This window comes from Tubulanus polymorphus, chromosome 11, assembly GCF_964204645.1.
Source record: "Tubulanus polymorphus chromosome 11, tnTubPoly1.2, whole genome shotgun sequence".
Taxonomy (NCBI): domain Eukaryota; kingdom Metazoa; phylum Nemertea; class Palaeonemertea; order Tubulaniformes; family Tubulanidae; genus Tubulanus; species Tubulanus polymorphus.
Window position 1 is genome coordinate 9,242,391 of NC_134035.1, and position 22,627 is coordinate 9,265,017.

The 22,627-nt window shown below is 38.5% G+C and overlaps 1 protein-coding gene across 1 annotated transcript in view; it reads right to left on the reverse strand.

The window, feature by feature from the left end:
- Window positions 1-958: 958 nt before the first annotated feature.
- LOC141912468 (uncharacterized) overlaps window positions 959-22,627 on the reverse strand; it is a 38,101-nt gene continuing 16,432 nt past the window's right edge. Inside the window, exons 6-25 of the mRNA XM_074803687.1 lie at window positions 18,538-18,573; window positions 17,841-18,006; window positions 16,508-16,761; window positions 15,036-15,431; window positions 14,274-14,494; window positions 13,367-13,693; window positions 12,802-12,937; window positions 12,015-12,135; window positions 11,808-11,924; window positions 11,067-11,215; window positions 10,141-10,376; window positions 9,636-9,729; window positions 9,324-9,498; window positions 8,692-8,842; window positions 8,082-8,214; window positions 7,387-7,578; window positions 6,774-6,910; window positions 5,872-6,257; window positions 5,159-5,281; window positions 959-4,753 (exon numbers count right to left, since the gene is read on the reverse strand). Coding sequence (XP_074659788.1) covers window positions 4,628-4,753; window positions 5,159-5,281; window positions 5,872-6,257; window positions 6,774-6,910; window positions 7,387-7,578; window positions 8,082-8,214; window positions 8,692-8,842; window positions 9,324-9,498; window positions 9,636-9,729; window positions 10,141-10,376; window positions 11,067-11,215; window positions 11,808-11,924; window positions 12,015-12,135; window positions 12,802-12,937; window positions 13,367-13,693; window positions 14,274-14,494; window positions 15,036-15,431; window positions 16,508-16,761; window positions 17,841-18,006; window positions 18,538-18,573 — 3,676 coding nt within the window. The 3' untranslated portion in view covers window positions 959-4,627. The remainder of the gene's footprint in view (window positions 4,754-5,158; window positions 5,282-5,871; window positions 6,258-6,773; window positions 6,911-7,386; window positions 7,579-8,081; window positions 8,215-8,691; window positions 8,843-9,323; window positions 9,499-9,635; window positions 9,730-10,140; window positions 10,377-11,066; window positions 11,216-11,807; window positions 11,925-12,014; window positions 12,136-12,801; window positions 12,938-13,366; window positions 13,694-14,273; window positions 14,495-15,035; window positions 15,432-16,507; window positions 16,762-17,840; window positions 18,007-18,537; window positions 18,574-22,627) is intronic.

The window sequence follows — 22,627 nt, forward strand, 5'->3', positions numbered from 1 at the left end:
AGCATTTGGCAACTGGCAACTAGCAACTGGCAATGTCGTCTCAGGGCTTCCATAATTTACTCGGATTTTGACTAAGTAGTGCAGTGTACCAAAAATCTGAAATTCTCTGTCAACATGGTACAACTTGCGGTTCAGACTGAATGGAAGATTGTTTGAATGAACCGGAACCGAATTTCCCAATAATGTACCTCGATTCAAACAAAAAATTCTGTGAACTCGACCGCCGATCACACAACTATATCTGTACTTCGACTTCCGATTTCAAAATCAAGGCCCATTTCGCTCAATAAAAAAAATCAAACTAAATTTACCAGCCGAATAAATAACAGGGACAATCCCTATTTCAAGATCAAAATCTGACAGTTAGAGCGGCGGGGGGGGGGGGGCCAGACTATAGAAAATACTACTCATAAACTACAAAAATAAATCATGAAACTATACTGCCATCTTTTTTCTCAATAAACAATAAATCTATGATGCTATCTGCTAATTGGAATTAACCATTTTTTCCTGTAATATCAAAAGGCGGCCACTCTAACGTTCTTGAATCCTCAATTTAGAAAAAAAAACAAAATTGAATAGTGTGTGGAAGAAAACAACTGCAGTTGATTTAAAAAAGTCTACTTTAAATTGCAGGCAAAAGAATCGACATTTTCTCTCGTTTTCACCCTCGATATGCCTGAAGTCCCCTTGGCAAATTTAAAAAAAAAATCCTGCAGCAGCATTGCCAGGACCCCGAACTAAAACTATATGTACACACATACACAACTTATAGTCCACCCCCAATCAAAATCAAACCCCCAAAGACTGGCTGACTACGGGCCTACAAATCGAACCTCCAGAAGCAAATAAACCCAGAGTTTACCTAGCAGTGGGAACAGAAGGAATACCCAAAACAAAGAATAAATGGCACAAAATGATTCTATTTGTTTTTTATTTTTTATATAGTATATCATCCTTCCCAGGAAAAAGGTTATATACGTAATGATGATAATAGCAATCATATATTTCAGATACATAGTATATATAGATTCTTCATATAAAACCTGTGTGTGAACTGTATTTACAATGTATAATCTATTGATATGCTTACGATATTAAATTAATATGCAAATCAATATGCAAATTAGTTTGTACACTTTTCATTTATTTTTGTCGGCGAAACAAGAATAGGTACGGTACAAAATAAAGCAACTGAAGCCTAAATAATAAATATTAGATCGAATATATATTAAGATAAATTGACTAGGGCTAAGCCCGCGAGATGATGCATAAGGAACATAGATCCAAATGATTGGAAGTTCTGAAAAAAATGTAAAAAAGATTGCACAGAATGATCTCAACTACTAGGTTAGAGATGCGGACCCATTGCTTGAAGACCTCGAATAGTATTGACTGTAATTATAATATGGTGGTACGATTTAATGAATCAAACGTGTTTCAAATTGAAGAAGTTATGCTCGCAAATTGTCAGAGGAGCAATGGGACCTGGCTGGAATTCAGAATGAATCACATTATTATTCAAAACGATCGAATATTAATCGGACGAAAGTAATATCGACGAAACTCCTATTTTCCTCGACACGAAAAATTAATTTCGAATCCTATCTTTTGTCTTAAAAGAACCGTAAAAAATACGCGACCATCGACAAGTTCCTGCTCGTACTTAAAAAAAGAATTACGATTAAAATAAGACAAAAATATTTTTCCAAGACGGCGGATGGTGAATGATGTAACGATATAACTAATAAATAGTAAAACAAAGAGGAATTTCATCCGCAGTTTTTGAGCAATTCGCTTCATTCTTATTCTGCACGTCGTGAAAAAATGATCCTTTGAACCAGTTAAACTAGTGCGATGTGATATGTTTACGATATTCAAATCAATGATATGTTTAAGTAGTAACTCGTAACGCGGTTGAATAAATGAAATCGACGTATAACTAACTTGTTTAGAGCGTTTGGTTATTACTGAAAATGAATGAGTCTAGCGGAACGAAAACGTAATTTTCAATGTCGGACACGATTCTGTACATTATCGGTTGTTTTACCGTATGTAAATATAAAAAAGCTCTATCTACATTGAATTCTCTCAAGAGTTACCCACAAAACGTCCGGTCTTTTCAACGATAGAAAACCGCGCAACGCATCGAATCAGAGTTGTTATTTTCGAATTGATTTAAAATATTCATGTCACATTTGAAAGACGCATGAATCTGTGAGTATCAATAATCTGCAGTGCTCGAACACCCCTTTTAATTCCATTCCATTCTAATAAGAAGAAGATCGCTTTTTGAAAGTGCCGATAGAATGTCTGATGTTCGTTGGAATTGGATAGGAACGATTACAAGTTGGATGAATGACAATTAAGTATGACTGAGGGGTGCAGGCTCCAGATTGATACAGTGAAACCTCATTACAACGAAACCTCGGAAGACCAAAAATGTGTTCATTGTAAATGATACTTCGTTATGTCTAATAAGCAATTATCAAAATCTTCATTTTTGGGACGAAATTCTAGGTTTGTTATGACCAATAGGTTTTAACATCCTAAGTCGTTATAACGAGGTTCCACTGTACTCGCATCAAGCCAGGATCGGTCGGTATCAGAAAAGTCTTTGATTCGATTCGCGAATGCAGTTTCTACGATACAGTTTTTAAAAAGACTGGAGTATTAAAAATAGAAAAAAAAAACAAAACTCAAACCGCTAACGATAAATACACATAATAAGTTACGAAAATTCTAAATATTAAAACGTATTTTTCCGTTTCTACCTGATTCATATATATATATATATATATATATACAAGTAACCTACAATAACTAGAATTAATGTATTATTGCGTAAGCACCAAGATTTTTATTCCAATTGCAATGTATATTCAACGGAGCATTTTGGATTCCTAACAACCTCGAATGAGAGGAAGAACCAAATTCCACAGTTTTTAGATTTTAAAGTCCAAATCAGTTCATTTTCAATTATTTTGACGCTACAGTCATATCTAACTCAAAACGGTGCAATTGGGCGATTATTATTCTGAAAAAATTTCAATCTCCTTATTCTTAATTCTAAAATGTTTTCAAAACTAAATGATTGAATAACTTCCATTAAGATGCCAAAATTCTCTGTAATTTTTTCAGAAATGGCATCTCATAGCTATGACCCATTAACTGTTTTGAGGTCCGATGCTCGACTCCAAAAAACATACACACAATCAAATAAAATGGACGTTTAAAAACAAGATCAGCAATAATTCGGCTTCGAACTGGCACAAAACTAATCACAATCAATCATAATAGTGTGCCTTACACTTTTACATTAAAAAATTCATGAGTTCAAATCCTTCAAATTCATCGTGTAAGTATTGCCGTACGCAACATATGCAAGAAGAATCGAACCTATGATTCATTGAATAGTTCACCAGAAAAGGCATTGCTGGATGACTTTTTTCTGGAGGAGAATTTTATTTCAAATTTCCAATCATTCATTATCGTCTAGAATTCGATCCAGAATTCGGAATATTCCAGAAAATCGTAACAGTTCTCATCAATATTGCGCACTAACATTTACAAAAAAATCCTCGCGCACAGACTCTGGCTTTCACGTATAATTCAATAGAAATATAAATGACCGACGGCCTATCAGCACAGGTTCGTGCAATTCTTATAACGGCGTTTACATCTTTGAAATATATTACAATCGTATTTATCAAAAACGCATGGCAATGACTTGGCTTAGATTTACATAACGGAATACGATGATTTCATACGAAAGAACGCGCGCGCAAAAATTACAGCACGCATCAGCACAAATACGACGACATTCACTACCTCAACGGTTTAATTGAGATACGCTTTGTCCATCGTCAATAAGCACAGATATATCCCACGACAGTATCGTTAACATAATAACACTCGATAATTTCATTTTCGTTCACGTATAATTAGAAGGTCAATCCGTATACTCTGAAATTAGAGGTCCACGCGTCGCCTACAAATCACTAATCAATCTACTGACCGAAAACACCTATCAGTAAGGGTTGGGCTGCAGATTACGTCTGAAAACGGTAAAAAACTTCAGTTTCTATCACAAAACAATGACGCACGGACACATTCGACGCACACGATTTACAGAAATCCACATTTGCTATCGTCATAAGCTCGTCGCTTCGAGTCGCGAATTCATAACCGTCTTCGTCGCAGTAGATATCATCGCATTTTCGACCGAACGATTCCGCTTGCGAGGTTTGGTTAACGATTCCGCGTCGTCAGGAAAAACGACACAGCAGAACGTTCTAATTACACATAAGCAGCAGCGGCAGCAGTAGTTACGGTATCGTAAAAGTACGTTATCAGTACGTTCGGTTTTTGAGAGAAAAATAATCGTATCGTAAATAAAAAAACTCTTTTTTGGCCCGATTTACAAAACTTCGTCGTTACGAATTATATATATACGAACTCGACACTACGCGTATGTACTTATCCTATACACAGAGAGCACAGATATGCGGTCAGTATCTAACTACGAAGTCTGAATACCTTCTTGTTATTATTCGCGATCCGCGTAGAATTACGAACTACTTTGTATATATATATATGTATTTATAATCGACGTTGGCGTTTGCGATCATACCCACGAGTCGGCGCCACCGTCTTCGGGACCGTTCGCGAGTATCATACGATCCGGGTTTCGTTTACTCTTGTTCACGCGCGCGTACAGCGGTTCGTTCGGATTGGACTGAGGATAACTGGCCTGCAACGAAATTTCAAAAAGTTCAATGAGAAAATTAAGCATTGTTCGAAATTGAAAAATATATTTCTCCGGGTGACACCACTTTCTGACCGCTTAAAAATCACCAGAGTTTTCCCTGAATTTTCTCATTGACACAAAATTCCCCGTGTGATTCAGAGGGATTTCTAGGTTTAAAATTTTTTAATCCATTCATTTTTCATTGAATCACATATTGGTAAAGGCCATGCGGTCAGTAGCATTCCCTCAATCCAAATTCCCTCAATTTTCAAGGTTTTTGATAAAAATTGTCAAATTCCTGAGTTTTCCCTGATTTTTTTTCTAGATCTTTATGATTCCCTGAGTTTTCCTGGTTTTCCAGGTCAGCAGTGGCGCCACCCCGCTTCTCAAAATGAATTACACACTTACAGGAGCATGATTAGGATAGACAGATACGCCCCCTGGCGGTCGATAGCCTTCGTCGAGCGCTTGTTGACGAGTTTCTTCAAATGTGGCGTACGGACGCATGTCATTCATTTGTATATCTTCACCCTGAAAAAAATGAGGTATCTTCCATGAATTCGATGTATTCATTGAAAGTCACAATGGCAGGAGGGACACCATTTTTTTCTAAATCTGTATTACGAAGGGGGGCAAAATTAATCAAATAAATCTTATTTCACCTGGTATGCACAAAATGCTTTTAAACTTATTAAGTGAAGGGTGGAAGAATTTCAAGGATATTTTGACTAAGGGAAAATTTGTCTTTTGTGGTGCATATTCAGAGATGAGCACCAGGGAGAGGTAATATTGCAAACCAATTATAACAGATGCCAAAATGATTCTTTAAAAGATTCTTTACAGAAAACTCTTAAAGATTTTGAGTGTCATCTAAACATTTTTGTCGATCATGTCATTACACGCATCAACCAAGCATTTCGGATATAATCATATGTCCTCGATATTATTTCGTTTGCATGTCATCCAATAGATGTCGCTGCTCAGCATTCAAACCAAACACGGCAGCTCCGCAGAAGGTGGAATGATAACTAGAGCTTTTGGAAATCGTGAATTTTTTGTGCAATCTATGGAAACACTGGGACGATGAACTCCTGAAACTGTAAAGTCGGTGTTATACTTACCAGTCTATCGTTATAAGGATCGTAGCGTTGTTGCTCGTTTCGGTACCGATCGTCATGCCCCTCGTAGGCGCCGTTATCGCGAGCGTACGGCTGAGCGCGCGGGTCAAAACGATCGTCCATTAGAATACTGTGTCGTTCGTTCGTCGTCGTATGTCCGTACGGGTCGTCGCGTCCGAAACTCTCGTTCAGACGGGGGTCGTAGTGGTCACCGGGTCCGAGGTTATAGTTGCCGCCGCGATCGACCTCGTCGCGTCCGGCGTCGTATTGCGGATTACGACGACTGTACGGATCTGCGTTATATTGATCTTCCGGACGAATCGTAGGAACCGTCGTCGTGCCGACGTGGTTGTTATACTCGGGAGGAAGCGTGCTGTAATTCGACGGAACTGAAAAGTGAACGTAACGACAACAATTACATCAATCCTTCACCAACAAAACTATCTGGAATTTGAGTTCGAAGCAATATTTTCAAAGAAAAAACTCTCATTCATGAATCAGAGAGTAATGACGTCTAGACTCAATTCTATGAGACATATTAACTACTCACATTTTTTTTCTTCATAATTGTGAGATTTTTGTCCTAATGAATCATTATTCTATAAGCAATGAATGCTTATAGAAGCGACAGTCGCTTCTGTCTATGAAAACCAATAAACCAAGATGTCTCCAGGCCATGGAGCCAGTTGCTTTTTTGAGACTTAGAATGAAGCTTAGTCTTAATCAATAGCCAATCAAGGCCCAGTTAGACAGAAGGGCTTACCAAAATTCCATATATTCATCCCGAATTAAGACAAAAGTGATTACAAATTTCAAATCTAATCGACCAACTTGCCTCTACGCGATAGATTCGAATGTATCTCACTAACCGGTCAGTAAAACTGAAAGACTCTTTTAACACTTACACGAAGATTGCTGATCTTGTTTGTTGCGTTGAATCGGTTGCATCGTTTTTGTGTTATAATCGTTCGAACCACCTCCTTGAGTTTGCTTCGGTCGGAACAACGTACTGTTACCATCCAACTGTTTACCTTGAGCATTTCTATCATGAAAATGAAACAAGAATGTGAACTGTTGAGCAGTAAGGCAAATATTTGGGAAATTCTTCACGCAAAATAATGCCTTTAAACATCCTGAAATTTGTCAGTTCATACCAAGTTTCTCATTTTGCCACCCATTTGAGGATTTACCCTCTAGAGGTTACTTTGATACCTGGTTTATCTCAGGTGGCCACTTTCGACCAATTTACGAATTACCCGATTTTTACCATGTTATAACAGAAAATTCCCCGCGTAAAGTCGAGAAATTTCTTGGTAAAAAATATTACAATTCATTCATTTTTAATTGAATCGTGTACTGATAAAAAACACATGGTCAATAGCATTATCCAAATTATCAGGTAAAGTTAGTCAAATCTCCTGAGTACTCCCCGATTTTTCCTAGATTTTTCTAATTTCCTAGAGTTTTCCAGGTTTATATAATATAATATAATATAATATAATATTAGCGGTTACGTACTTGGGAGCCATTGTTTTCGTGATGAAATGTTGTTCTTTGAAGCCTCGTCGTTTGTATTCAGGATGCAAGGCTTTGAACTGCCACATCGCGAACAAAACCGTCGACGCGAACTTCACGACTTTAGCGTTGAATTTATTCCGCGAACGCGTTATATTCACCAGTTTCTGTACGCCATTCTCCTCCAACAGTGATCTGAAATAGAACAAATTCATTTTCTTAGCATGTTTGCAGCTGCCACTTTCCAACCATTTCTAAATTCCCTGATTTCTCCATGTTATAACACAAAATTGTATAAACATGAATGAATCTGCCGCAGAAAACTATAGGTTTGAAATGTTAAAGTTCACTCTTTTTTCGCATGAATCTGAATTTCCTGAATTTTCCAGGTTTTTCAGATTTTTTTTCTCGATTTGTCTGATTCCCTGAATTTTCCAGGTCTGTGTTTCTGCCCAGGCACAACTACAAGTTACCGGTATCTCATAGTCGGCAGTAGAGCTATTACAAAGTCAGCCGTTGTTTAAATTGACCAATGGGCATTGAGAATGAAGCAGAGTTTGTACACTATGCCAGGAACAAACTACGTCATTCCCGATTGGCAGATTGCATACATGAAACAGTGAATAAGAAGGATCAGCTACGGAAATATGTCCTCATTATCTCTTTAACTCTATTCTAACTATAGTTACGATACTTACTGGCAGAAATCAGGGTTTTTACGCACGACCTCGTAAAGGGTAGCGAGTACGGCTGCTATCGTATCGTCGGATGGAGGGTATTCTACTTGTCCAATCGGTAGTTTAGAAACCAATTGTCGCATCGCGTATTTACCTTTAGAAGAGAGTTATGAACCATATATCAGTTATAACGAACACGACTCAAAACTTAAGATTATCATTAGTTCGCAATAAAACCTCATTTTCAATGAAATCCCCTATTAATTTTCGATGTAAGAATTGCTTTTTTTCAAAATCTTAAATAGTGATTGACCCTGTTATTGTTTGGTAGATGGGGCTTGGCCTTAAAACAAACTACACCTGCCAGAAGTGACACACAGAGTTTGATCAATTTTTATCAGCTTCAAGCAACTAGACCAAGTTGCAAGAATATGTTTTCATATCATAAGATCTTAAATCGTTAGGTTGGTTATAGACTGATCTTGAATCTAAGCAGTGACCGTGCAAGAATTCATAATTTTTTCGGGTTTTGAAGTATCACCATTATAAAGCTCCAGAAATGAGTAAAAAATATAAACTGCAGATTCAAAGAATATTTGATAAGAAATGCAAAGAGATATTGATCACTCACCGATAAGTTCTTTATTACGCTCGTCAATAGCTAGATTACGTAACGCAGTAGCAGCTGCGCACACCACGCGATCAGCTTCTATTGTTAACAGTTCTACGATAATCGGTAATCCTTTCTCTTTACGCACGGCTGCTCGAATATCAACGGACGGCTGCAAAAAATTGAAAAACAAATTGATCATTACTTTTCAGAACTGTTCTTAATTCTCGTACTGGATGAAATCTTGGAACCAATTGATGTCATGACTTGAAGTGGTTTTAAATCTTAAGAATGGTCTTAACCCTTTCAGTGCTAACTAATTAATGGCCAAAAGTGCTCGAGATTATTTCAAAATTTAACAAAATTTCATCCAAGTGTGTTGAATAATGGGCATTCCGTTTCAATGCATCTACACCTCAGCGCGGCGTATCGTTAGTTACTAATATTTCACTACGTTTGACAGGTGCTTCCATCTTTCAATAGAGGTAAAAATTAATTACTAATAACATCAATACACTGCGATGCATGCACTAGCAAAAGTCAATCACCAGTTTATACACCGCACAGTGGTGTAGACACACTGAAAGGGTTTAGTTGTTAGATTAGCTATAGAACATAAACCACGCCTGTGGAGCCGACCCCAGATATCTTACCGTCCAGTCGCCGGCCGAGAGGTTCTGTATGGCGCCAGCTGCCGCTTCTAACGTCTCCGGATTCGAACAATCCGACAACAATGGAAGATAAATATACACTACGTTCGGTTGCCACAGCAATTCCATTCCCTTTATCGGTTCGGTGCGCGGCCGATTCGGGTCGAATTGACGACCGCTGAAAATGAATGAAGATTGTCCCGATCAAACTTAGTTTATTTTCAATTAATTGACCTTCATAGCTTAATTAAGGCGCACGGACAATAATATATATATATATATATACATAGATTCCCTTCCCCGTAAAAGTGCTACCTTTGATAACCACTATCTGACCTATTTCTGTGGTCTATCGTGGCCGGATCTTTTTCTTTTTTCTTCTTGCTTCCACCGAAACAACCACTTTTTCCTGAAATAATGAAACATAATGAAACGTGAAAAACGTTTACAATATCTACATAATTCATTGAATCAAAACTATTTTCAGGGTCCCTATAAATGAGTCATTCCTGGATATAAGGAGTTTTTAGGTAATTTTAAAGGAGAACAATTCAAATTTCAAAAGGAAGCATCTGCATCACTTTCCGATCTCAATTACAGTAGGCTCATCCTGAATCGGTAATGTTTATCTCGGTAAACCATTAATTCGATGGTTTTGTAAGCAAATTTTCATCCTTTACACACTAAACTCTGTTTTTAATTTGGTAACCACCTAATAGAGTAACAGGAAGATCCAGGCACTAAACCAAAAACACAGAAATTAACATGAATGTATCAGGTATCATTTTGAAACTACAGACCGATATAAACGCGAACGTACCTTCTTTAGGCTGTTGCGTTTTTTGTTGAGGTTGACGTTTACGGAAATAATCCGGATCGGCGACTTCTTGACACCCGTAGCATAGATTACGCAATATACACACGATATTCTCCACCGATTTATTATCGATGTCGTTTTTACCGATCGCCTGTTGAATGATCAACATTAAACTGTCGGGTAAACCTTCGCATTCTCGCAGCTTCTTTCGCGCGTAGTCACCGTCAGAGCTCACGTTACTGCAATCGTATAAAACAAAATTCAATGAAGAGATGAGAGCGAATCGGAGAATGGAATTAACCCTTTAACAGGGTGGCCACTTTCGCCAATTTAGAAAAATACCCTGGGGCTGGATGTATAGACTGGTATTGCCTTTAACCCTGTTGAAAATGGAATGAGTTAGCCCCCGGGTTAAAGTAAATACCAGTCTATAAAACTGGATGGAATAACCCTTTAACAGGGTGGCCACTTTCCCCAATTTACAAATACCCTGAGGCCAGTTGCACAGTCGTGACTTAAGTCCAAAAGTGGTCTTAAATTTGTTAGATTGGCTATTGGACTCAGTTGGTCTTAGACTGGTCTTAAGTCTAAGCCATGACTCTGCAACCGGCCCCTGGGGCTGGATTTTTAGACTGGTATTGCCTTTGACCCTGTTGAAAAAGAAATGAGTTAGCTCCCGGGTTAAAGTAAATACCAGTCTATAAAAATGGCCCTGAGTTTTCACTGATTTTTCCATGTAATAACACAGAATTCCCGGAGTGAATCGGAGAAATTTCTGGGTTAAAAACATCACAATTTATTCATTTGGCCCTAATATTCACTGTTTGGATGATTGAAAATATATTAGTTCCAAAAATTCAATTATCCAAACAGTCAATATTTGGGCCAAATCAAGGAATCGGACGGAGAAGAATGGTAATAGAACATACCGTAGTGTACCACTGGCATTTCTGAACACCGTTGACCACTGCATATCTTGTCGTAACGTCGACCCGTCGGGGCTCCAGCCGGAATGAGGTATTATCACATTGTTTACAATCACCGTTAAAGCATCATCTATGATAGGTTTTTTCAAGTCCTATCGAAAAAACAATCGAGCATTTGAATCATTCGCAATTCATGAACCAGTTTCATTTATATCAGTTATGAGTAAAGATTTTACTCTTAACCCTTTCAGTGCGTCTACACCGCAGTGCGGTGTACGAATCAGTGATGGATTTTGCTAGTACACCGCACTGCGGTGTATTGATTTAATTAGTAATTACTAATTATCTCTCTCGAAAGATGGCAGCACCTGTCAAACATAGTGAAATATTAGTAACTAACAATATACCGCACCAGGGTGTAGACGCACTATAGTGCTATTCCCGTTATTCAACACACTAGGGTGGAATTTTTCAGAATTTTCAAATTATCTTCAGCACTATTGGGTATTAATTAGCCAGCACTAAAAGGGTTAAGGTGAACATTTTGAAAATTGATAACCTCAACTCAAACTTCAAATGGAACTGGGTCCCTAACTAATAAATCAGAAATCAAGGGTATGAATCTAGGGAACTCCTTTCACGTTGTATTTTAGTCAACATCGAGCAAATGCAATCAGTATTTATCAAACTCAATGGCCGTGAAACCGTTGAATATTTGAAATTTCGAACTGATATTTTTCATACCTTACAAGATGATAAATTCCATAGATTAGCCGTTACTAATTCACGCACGTCACTGTCCGGTGATTTACGTAATAATCGAACCAAAGCCGGAATTCCATCCGCATTTTTAATCGCTCTCTGAAATTTGAGAATCAGTAAAATTATCCTAAGTTAATCTTAAATTCAATCTTCAAGTAAATTCTCAATATTTTGTGCGTGTTTTTGTACCTTGTTATCATCATTTTCTCGTCCGTACGAAAGATTTCTCAAAGCACCGCAGGCGCTTTTATGAACTTCAGGTATTTCGTTATCGAGCAGTTCGACTAGAGGCGGTATTCCTCCAAGACCCCTGTAAACACATAAACAAATACAAACCATTGAATAATCCCGCTCATATCATAATGAGAGACCCACATTATCAATTCAAGTAACTCATAAAATTGATGAGTAAAACTAACAGTTGATGATAAAACAGTTTATTCAGTAGTCGGTGGTAGGTGGAGCGGTGTGGCCGAATGGTCAGAGTATTCGACCCTGGGAAGGCAGGTCATGGGTTCCAACCCCGTATATTTACTGTAGCGTGCTCGGGCAAGACACATATCGTCATTGCCTCTCTCTGCCCAGGAGTAAATGGCTACCTGGCCTGATTCCTGAGTGCCTAGCGGCTGCTCGGATGTTGCTTCTCCCAAGGAAGAGACAGGGAGGGGGAAATGAATTCAAATCCATGATCAAAACTCAACTATTCCATGCATACCTTGATGTTACCCTGGAGGAGCGCATTTGAACTTAGCTTTGTCGCATGGAATTATCGCGCTATATAAATTTTATTATTATTATTATTATTATTAAAGTTCTGAGACCTGAAAAGTTCAGAGCAGCTTTGCTGGATTTAGCGCTATATAAGACACATTATTATTATCATTACAGATATCATTTTTAGTCAAAATTTCGAAACCGTCTGAATAAAACCGTTATATCATAAAACTGTGAATTCGCATGCGAGTACGGTACTGACCTAGTTTTAGCTTTGACGTCGTTATTATTGAAGACGAGATGTTGTAAATACGCGGCGGCGTTCGCCTTGATGTTGTTACTGGGATGACTGAGAAACTCGATCACTTCTACTAAACTCGGATCGCGCCATAAACGTTCTGAAAATTCATTAAACAAATTACGATCAAAATATTACAAATCGAGACGAGTGAGAAACTTTTGTAGTCTTATAGTCTTTGCGGTTTAAACATAAACCAGTTCATCCAAAATGCAAAACATGTATATTTCTGTGACATGGGCTTTTCCTTAACCTTTTTGCTGAATTGTGATGCGCGGGGTCCTTGGGTCAAAATATCAAAGCCCAGCTCATCATAATGCAGCGAAAAGGTTTAATCAATCTCCGATGTATAAGAGATAATGTTAGAAATGCATAGGGATGCTCTAGGGATGGTCTAAGCATGAAAAAGAAGCACAAATACGTGCTGGTTTGGCATCCAGTTGGCAGCTAACATGTTTCAGTTCATACAAAATGTATGAACAGTTATAATGCACAGAATCTGGCAGTACTTCGCGAAGAATTGTTTTACCTTTAGTTTCACTGTCGATGGAAGGAGATCGTGGAACTGGTGGAGGCGCGTTGACGTTCATCGCGTCCTCTCGCGGAATGTCATCGGGATATGTTAACCGAGGGTCATACCGAGGGTCATCGTCGTCGTCGTAGCCGTGAGGACCGTTATCGTAGCCCCGCGGGGCGTCATTGTAGCCCCGTGGGGCGTCGTCGTAACCCCGTGGAGCGTCGTCGTAGCCTCGTGGAGCGTCGTCGTAGCCCCGTGGGCCGTCGCCGTAACCCTGCGGTGCGTCATCGTAGCCGCGTGGTACGTCGTTATAGCCCTGCGGACCATAACCTTGTGGACCTAAACAAGTAAAATTTCAGAAATCATTCTATAAGGTTTTGTGAGGTCACTGAGAAAAACAATGGAACAGAGAGATTTCAAGCATCGATGAAATTAGTTGACAATAAAACATGAACCACACCAGACAAATTCCTTGATGATAGTTTTTGATGATAGAGGCAAGCTGCTCAGTCATGCTGTAGGCTTTAGACATTGTGGCTACTAAAGTAGCAAGGTTAAGCTAAATTATGGTGCAATCTTCGATTTTTCAATTCAGCTCAATATATTTCAAAGCAATTATCTGCATTGATAGAATATCGACATCCACTCTAGTAGGGGCAGCAGATATTCTATAAGGGGTGGCTGATTTTCAGGGCGATGGATGTAAAAATGAAAGGGGTGGCCACCCCCTCTAAAACTGTTGAGGAATACACTTGAACACCGGAATACCAACTTAGTTCTATAGCTAATCTAACAACTTAAGACTGCTTTTGGACTTTGAGTCACCACAGCGCATCTGGGGCCCGGGATCACCAACTTTGTAAAACTGTCAAATTTAGAAAGTGGGACTCGAACTTTTTGGTAAATCAATGATTCTTACCGTTGCCGTAACGCTCACTGCCGATTGGGGAGGGTGATCTCTGAACACCGCCGTATCGGTCATCGCGTACCGGTATATTGCGTAATCCGTCGCTGTGATCCGGTTGGTAATCCGGGTAATCGGACGAGTAATTATTCAACGCTGGTGGTTTCGATTTATTCACGACTGCGTACGGAGGTTCGTGCGAGAAACTGTGATTATGTTGATCCGGTAATGGATGCCTGTCGAATAGATAGAAAATATCAACAATCAGAGGTTTTTTCACTCTTTTTTTCATCAGTATCTGATGGTCCCTCTTGGCCCAGTTGCACAGTCATGACATAAGTCTCAAGTGACAAGTCTCAATAAGTCTCAATCCACAACTGATCTTAAATCTTAAGACTCATCTTAAATTGTTAGATTGGCTGCAGAAACAAAATGAGCTTAGACTGGTCTTAAATTTTAAGCCACCACTGCGCAACTGACCCATGTATTGATATTATTGTATTATTAATACCCTTAAGTGATGGAGATAATGTGAAAGTTTTTGAAAGATTTCATCCCAATGCATTAAACAACAGGAACACTGCTAAAGTGCATCTCTCTGCGGTGTACTGTTAGTTACTTATATAAAATGTGTTTGACAAGAGCTGCCATCTTCCAATAGAGTACATTCCATTGCATGTACATCAATACACTGCAGTGTGGTGTACTAGCAAAGTCCATCATCAACTCATACACCACACTGCAGTGTAGACGCACTGAATGAGATATTGAACTGACCTATAATTAAAATCATTATCATTCGGCGGGTTGCTGTAACTGTCATCGTGTCGCGGCCGCGCCGGAGCGAACTGGCCGCCGTCATCCTCCGGATATTTCCGATACGTCTGGTCATCCGGGTAACGATCCGGGTAGTCGTCGTAGTTACCGCCACGTAATCGACCGGTATCGACCGGTGAATTGCGGTAATCGTCCGGGTAATCCTGGTAACTATTACGCGGGTGGTAGGGGTAATCGTCGGGTTGTTGAAGACTATAGTTATTTTGCGTCGTACTGGAGGGTCGGTCCGCGTATTGTTGCGATAAACTGGTCGGTCGATCGGAGTACTGGTTCAAGCTGGACGGCGGACGGTCGCTGTACTGACTGATACTCGTCGGGCGTTGAGGCGCATAATCTCTACAATAAAACAGAAATCAAGTTCATACATCATCACAATCTATGAACCAGGATAGTATGGTTGTGTCAGTGAGGTCAAAAAACTATAAATGAACAGGAAAGTGAACTCCTCCTCTGCTAGGCACCGTTAATGATCTTGTGTCTAGTCTTATGTTCAGAGAACTCACTGTTAGCGATAAACAATAGATTTTCTAGACTGGTTGCCACTCTCTATTCATAATTAGCGTTTTTCACGATTTGTGTCGGTCTTAAAACTTCACCAAATCTTGAAAAACTGACTCTACAGATTTGGGCGTAGTTTAATGTCTTTCAAAGTATCAAATTGCCTATTTCAGAACGAGTTTTAAAGGAGTTTCTGACAATTTTCTCAAGTTTCAAGCGCCTTCAAAAGCATTTTCCATTTAAAAGGAGTTTTTAAGGAATCAAGGAGTTGTAGGGACCGTGTAACATAAATATAAATTCAATCTAAAATGCTACAAACTAAACACAGCAATCAAAACTCAAATGTGCCTCTAGTTGATCAAAGGCTGTTATTGTTAATCAGTGTGAACCAAAATAGCTTCAGATTTTATTTTCAACAGCATTTGAACAATAGGCCACTTCATGCACATACATAACACAAATTCAGACCAAAAATTCAAAACTACTCTATCAAAATTTAGTGTCATTTCAAAAAAAACAAACTGAAGATAACAGAGCAAACAAGTACAGACAGGTGCAACGATCACTGAGCAAATTTATGAAAATTGGTTCCAGGCATCGCATCAAATGATCCAGTGACCACATCGTAAAAGGTTGAGCAAATTGAGAGAAAACCCACAATATCAATTTAAACTGTTATTGCTTGTTTGCTTATGTTTTGTGTATAATCCTTCCACAGAACCCATCCTCAGAGTTTATTTTAAATATAACATTTTTCAAACTAAACTCTCAATGGTTGTTTAAATAGACATTATGGGTTTTGTCTTAATGATTGATATTCATCAAAACTGGAAACAGTCTCAACTTTTTACGAAGTTGAGAGTTATACCTTTCATTCATTTGAAGTAAACGTAAAAAGAAAAACAGAAGCTAACCTAGGATCAAAATCAGATTCAAAATACTGGTGCTGCACAGCAGGCAAAGACGTGCCACCAGCGGGATCAAAGTATTCAAACCTGTCGCTAGCCGAACCGGGTACTGCCTCCGACGGGTATCCGTAATAGCCGGCGTTCGGACTGTGAGATCGCTGACCGTTCGGACTATCGGTAGTCGACTGAAAGCTGTATTCGCGCGAGTACGAACCGTGGACCGGTGAATCACGATTCGATACGGTTGTAACGGTCGTCACCTGGGGAAAAAAAAACGCAACGAAATTTACAACCACTTTATAAATGGATAGATCTGAACTCGCGATCCAGTTTCACAGTAGTGAGTAAGACTTAACCCGGAGCTCAAATGATTTCATTTTCAATGAGTCAATTTAAGAGTCACTAAAAACTGTTTTAGCTCACAACTGTGTGATTAAATCCAGTTCTACTACAGTTGTGACTCGAGTTAGAACTTCTTAGTTCATTTCCGAAAGGTTGAATTTCAACGCAGGGGCTGCAGACGCTGGAAAGTTGGTTAGAGTAAACCAGCGGATAGTTGACAAAAGTGACAATCAAAACTGAATTGTTACAACATCTATCTGCCGGTAATCTTTAACCATTTTCTAAGCAAGTGGCCCCAGAACTGTGAACTCGGAACTGGGTCCTGAATCGAATTCGAGAGAACATTGTGAAAATATGACTGTAGAGTTGACGTTTTCAGTGCTGACAAATGAACTACCCGAAAGAGCTAGAGAGGATTTGAAAAATCCAACCCCACTGTCGAATAACGGGCATACCGCTTTAGTGTATGCCGCGGTGTATCATTAGTAACGGTACAAATATTTCAGGAAGTTCAACAGGTGCTGCCATCTTTCAATATAGATAAAAACTAATTATTGTACCAATAACATCTGCACTGACAGGGTTTTAACTAAGTGAAAATGAGTTTATAGGAATTTTAAACTCTATATTCAAATTTTTTAAACTCTATATTCAAATTTGATGCAGAACTATGGAGCTGGGTTCTTAGTACTAACGTAACCCCCGGCCAACACGTATGAATTTTCAGTGTCATCACCACAGGTTTTCATTAATTTCGAAATTACTGTGAATTTTTCTGAATTCTCGCGAGAATTTCCGTAAAACTAGTCTTAAATAATCGAAGAAATCCCATTCGAAAATTCGAATTTTTATACAATAGAATTTATTAATTCAATGATAATATAATGAATAATAATAATCTGATAAATGAATTGTTGGATTTCTTCTATTATCTACAGTGTACACGGATTAGAGGCAAAACCAGTCTCGTTGTAACAGCGAAATAATCCGAACTTACCGTTTTTCGTTCCTCTCTGCGCATCATTCTCTGAGACTCGTTGCTGTGCGTGGATAACTGCGGTGAATGTGGCGACGGTATCTGACCGCGGTAGTTGTCCAGCCCGGGAGGCGGACGGTTGTGACTGCGTAGAATATCTTCGGGTATCTGTTCTAAAGGATCATCACTGAAACACAACGTTTAAACAACACAGATGAGCATGAGTCTGTAAATAGTTCAGACTATTACAAGTCTTGATGAATATCATTAAGAGTAACCCACAATATCAATTTAAACGACTATTATTGTTTTTTTTTACTTACGCTTTGGGTGGAATCATTCCACCCATCTTCAGAGTTTATTTGAAAACGAATTCTTAAGAAATTCAAATAATTTTCACATCTGAAGATGCGTGGAAGGGTTTCACTCGAATGTAAGAAAATAAACCAATGCAAGTTGTTTAAATTCATATTTTTGTTTTCTCTGAGTCTGTGTAGCAACAATAATATAAAATCCCAAGATGAAAAAACATAGAGTTTGAAAAGTTTCTGCGAGCTAATGGTTTATTCAACGTCTCAACCAGAAGATGACTATTAAGATAAGGTCGAACTGTTGAATAAACTATTAGCTCAACGAAAGACTTTAAAATTATCTTATATTGTGGGATTGAACATTACCGGCATCATAGAGATGAATAGTGCCGTTACTCCGTACTTACCCTATGTTCATAACCCCTCTCTCCTGAAGCACTCGCCTGTAAAATATCAATCAACGATTACATTAACATCATCAAATAAACTCCAGCTGAACGGGGAATCAGCAGGAATCGAAATAAATTTGGTCAACTTGTTTGCGACGCTACTATATACCGAGCCAAATTATTGGTGACCACAGGGTTGTTGACAGAAATCACATAGAGTTACTGATACTTTATTGTTTCGTGAAATGCCCCCCCCCCACCCAGGGAGCAAATAATCATTGCTATTACTTGATTAATAGTAATTATTACCGCTATTATTTGACTTGCCTTTTTCCGGACTATTCCCTGACATGTGAATTGTTTTCTCAAACTTGATCTCCAGAACGATTAACTAAGTCAAATAGTAGAAGATAGACGGGAATCTGTTTTTGATTTTAAGCGCGATCTCAACAAATTTCCCCGACTTATAGCTTATTACAAAATTCCCTGAATCTTTTAACGAAAAGAAAACTACCTGAATTATCCCTGATTTCCCGGTAAATGGGCAACCGGGCGATGTAGAGATTGAAACTCCAATTCTATCAAGCGGTAACTTCTAATACAACTCTAATAAACGCGTATTAATTATAAATGAATTACTTCAGTTATTCTTATACGTATGTTAAATGTACACGTTTTTATAGGTGATCGAGAGACATAGCCGTGAGTTTAATTGCTTATTAATAACCACCCTAGTAATGCGTGCATGTCTCCGCGATACAATACATTATTATATCGATTGAAAATATACAACAAACGACAAACGAAGCGTATGTAGACCATCTCTAGAGGCGCTTGCGTTAAATAGAATGTCGAAGCTTGCCGAAGAACCCATACTTCAAGACGTTGTACTCAAACACTTATATATCAACTAAGAATATATAGATTTAGATCTGCATTTTACGTATATACGAGTCAAAGCTTCTAAAGTATAACATAACCACAGCGATCTGTTAGTGAAGTCTACCGCGGTTTCGGAAACGGTTCATCGAAATAAGACACCGCTCGGACTAGTGCGGATACAGGGACAGGAGCACAAAGAAATGAAAAGGGTGTAGAGTTAAATAGGGGAAGCTGTTTCAATCCCGGCAGGTGTGGTGGGTTTATAAGGGACATTAAATCAAAAGCAAAAATTAAACGGAATCTACCAATCAAATAAATAACAGGGTCAATCCCAATTTTAAGATAAAAAAGGCAAGTTAAGAACCCATGCAGCCCAAACAAGGGTTTTGAAAATTTCTAGGCACTTAAGGGTAATTAAAGAAAATATAAGGTAAATCTTGCGCTGTAGACTGCTGTCTTATCAGTTGCGGATGGAAAAAGTGCCCTGAAAAATTGTATTTTATAACGGGCTTGGAAAAATAACGACCGTGCTCCTTGTGATCCTATCTGGATCCGTCCCTGTTAGGGTAGGACGAGATGCCCAGTTACGCATTCCATTTCCGTATATAACCAACGAGCTGAATACAGTTGGAGCTAGCTCCGTTGTTGACAATTTCAAACTAGCAATAAGACAAGAACTCAGATCGAATTAGAAATGCATAAAACATTTTCTGTGTTAACATTCGGAGATATCGTTGAATGCAAAGTGAACAAATCCGAAAAAATTGAAATTGTATTTTGAATGAACAGTGATCAATGACCACTACTAGTATTCCTAATGGTCCATAAACCCTGTTTACAGTCGAAACATTGTCATTAGTCATCGCATTGCCTACAGGGTGGATACACTTGATAGGACAACATTTCACCGAGACTGATAATTTCAAATGACATCTGGCGTAGCTTTTAATTGTACGATATACCATGGATATGAGGTTACCGTGGATATGAGGTTACATTATAATCATTATGGACTCATTATTACTCTAGTACTCAAATCACAATACACTACAACACTACAGCGCTATACATTAACACATATGTGTGACACAAAGTGACAATTAAGGTTTTTAGTTGTAGCTAATTTTGACTAGTTTAATGCTCTTAACTGATTGTAAAGTTGACAAATATAGCATAATTATAGTATTCCACAACTAACTATTACATAATTCACTTTCAGATTTAAGCTGTGAATCTAGAAAGATTAATTATAGTATTTCATTAAAAACTGTTTCATAATTCGCTTTCAGATTTAAGCTGTGGATCTAAAAATGTTATGTTATTAGATATATTATTTCAGTATTTCATTAAAATCTATTTCATAATTCACTTTCAGATTTAAGGGGTGGATCTAGAAATGTGGAAGAATGCATATTTCACTTGTTAAATATCCCATTTCGGCGGCGCCAAAATTTTCCGGAAAGAATGGAAGCTATTCTAGGTTTTTGGGGGGAAATATCCGAAAATTCATGCTTTCAAAGGATTTCAGGAAAACTGCAAAAATATGTGCACCGAATGAATGTCTCGTGCATGTTTGTTATATATATGGGTACCGACGGTCATTTGGCAGTATCGCGACTAGTATAGACACATTACCCCGGTTCGGATCAATTTTCTCCGCACGTGGCGAGAATAGTAAAATCAGTAGGTATAGCAGACGCGACGATCACATTAAACTAACTCAACCTTCCCCTCCCCCCGCCGAACTGTGGTGTAAGTGAATTAACCTTCTTATCCCTTCGCGCGCAGTCACCCTCCGCTAGAATATAAATCAGGGTCCCTACAGATCGGTCTTCATATCTAAATTACAGTAGACTCCTAAATTGGTACTGTTTTATCTCAGTAATACCATTAATTTGGGGGTTTCGTAATCAAATTTTTATCCTATACACAACCTAAACTCCGTTTCTAACTCGGTAACCGCCTAATTGGGTAAAAACAAATCCCAACTGTATCGATTGAGGCATACCAGTAGTTTACTGTACAATTACAAACTAGACAAAAATTTGCCAATTTCTCAAAATTGAAGGAGTTTTAAAGGAGCTTTTTTGCTCAAATTAGAGGAGTTTCAAAGACCTTTAAAAGCATTTTCCGTTTAGAAGGAATTGCGGAGTCATATAGGGACCCCGTAAATAGTAATCTATATAATCGATACGTATTTTGAGCGTATAACAGATAGGACATTGAACTCATCCTCAGTCGATAAACAGCAGCCTCAGCAGAGCAGACGTAGTGGACGCGGACGTATTAGGTTACGTCGAGATAATGAACGCGGATGAACTGACATCGTTTTTACGACGAGACCAGTCACCATAAAAACGATGTCAGTGCACATCTCGGTTCATCTACATACACAGAAACATTGAGAAACAGCTAAACATCTAGAAACATCCATTTATCGTAACATCGAAAGTAGACATCGCAATTTATATCTATTTTCACCTGACATTAACATCATTTTCATGGTGACCATCAACATAAAAATGATCTCAGTTCATCTACATATGGGGAAACATCGAAACACTAAACATCTTAGTAGCAACATCTGTCTACATTGACACTAAAAGTTGACATCAAGCGATTAACATCCATTTTTCACCTGGAGACGAACGCAAACGATTTGAATCTTTTTTCCATTCCGCCAGCGAAGAGCGAGAATTTTTATGGATTGCTCTGTGATGCTATACGAGACTCTAATATCAAACATACAGTGTCTCATCGCCGGGACATTCGAGTATGTAATTCTAGATGTGACACTGTACGGAATATGTTTACATTCGAGAGCGTACCGTATAAACTACAACTAAAACCTAGCGTGCGCGGCAAACATATCGGCAAAACAAGAAACAGATTTTGGGTTTGATGTTTAATACACCCGCCATGGCATACAGCAAAACAAGAAACAGATTTTGTGTTTAATGTTTAGTACCCCCGCCATGGCATACAGCAAAACAAGAAACAGATTTTGTGTTCGATGTTTAGTACGCCCGCCATGGCATACAGCAAAACAAGAAACAGATTTTGTGTTCGATGTTTAGTACGCCCGCCATGGCATACAGCAAAACAAGAAACAGATTTTGTGTTCGATGTTTAGTACACCTGCCATGGCATACAGCGAAACAAGAAACAGATTTTGTGTTCGATGTTTAGTACGCCCGCCATGGCATACAGCAAAACAAGAAACAGA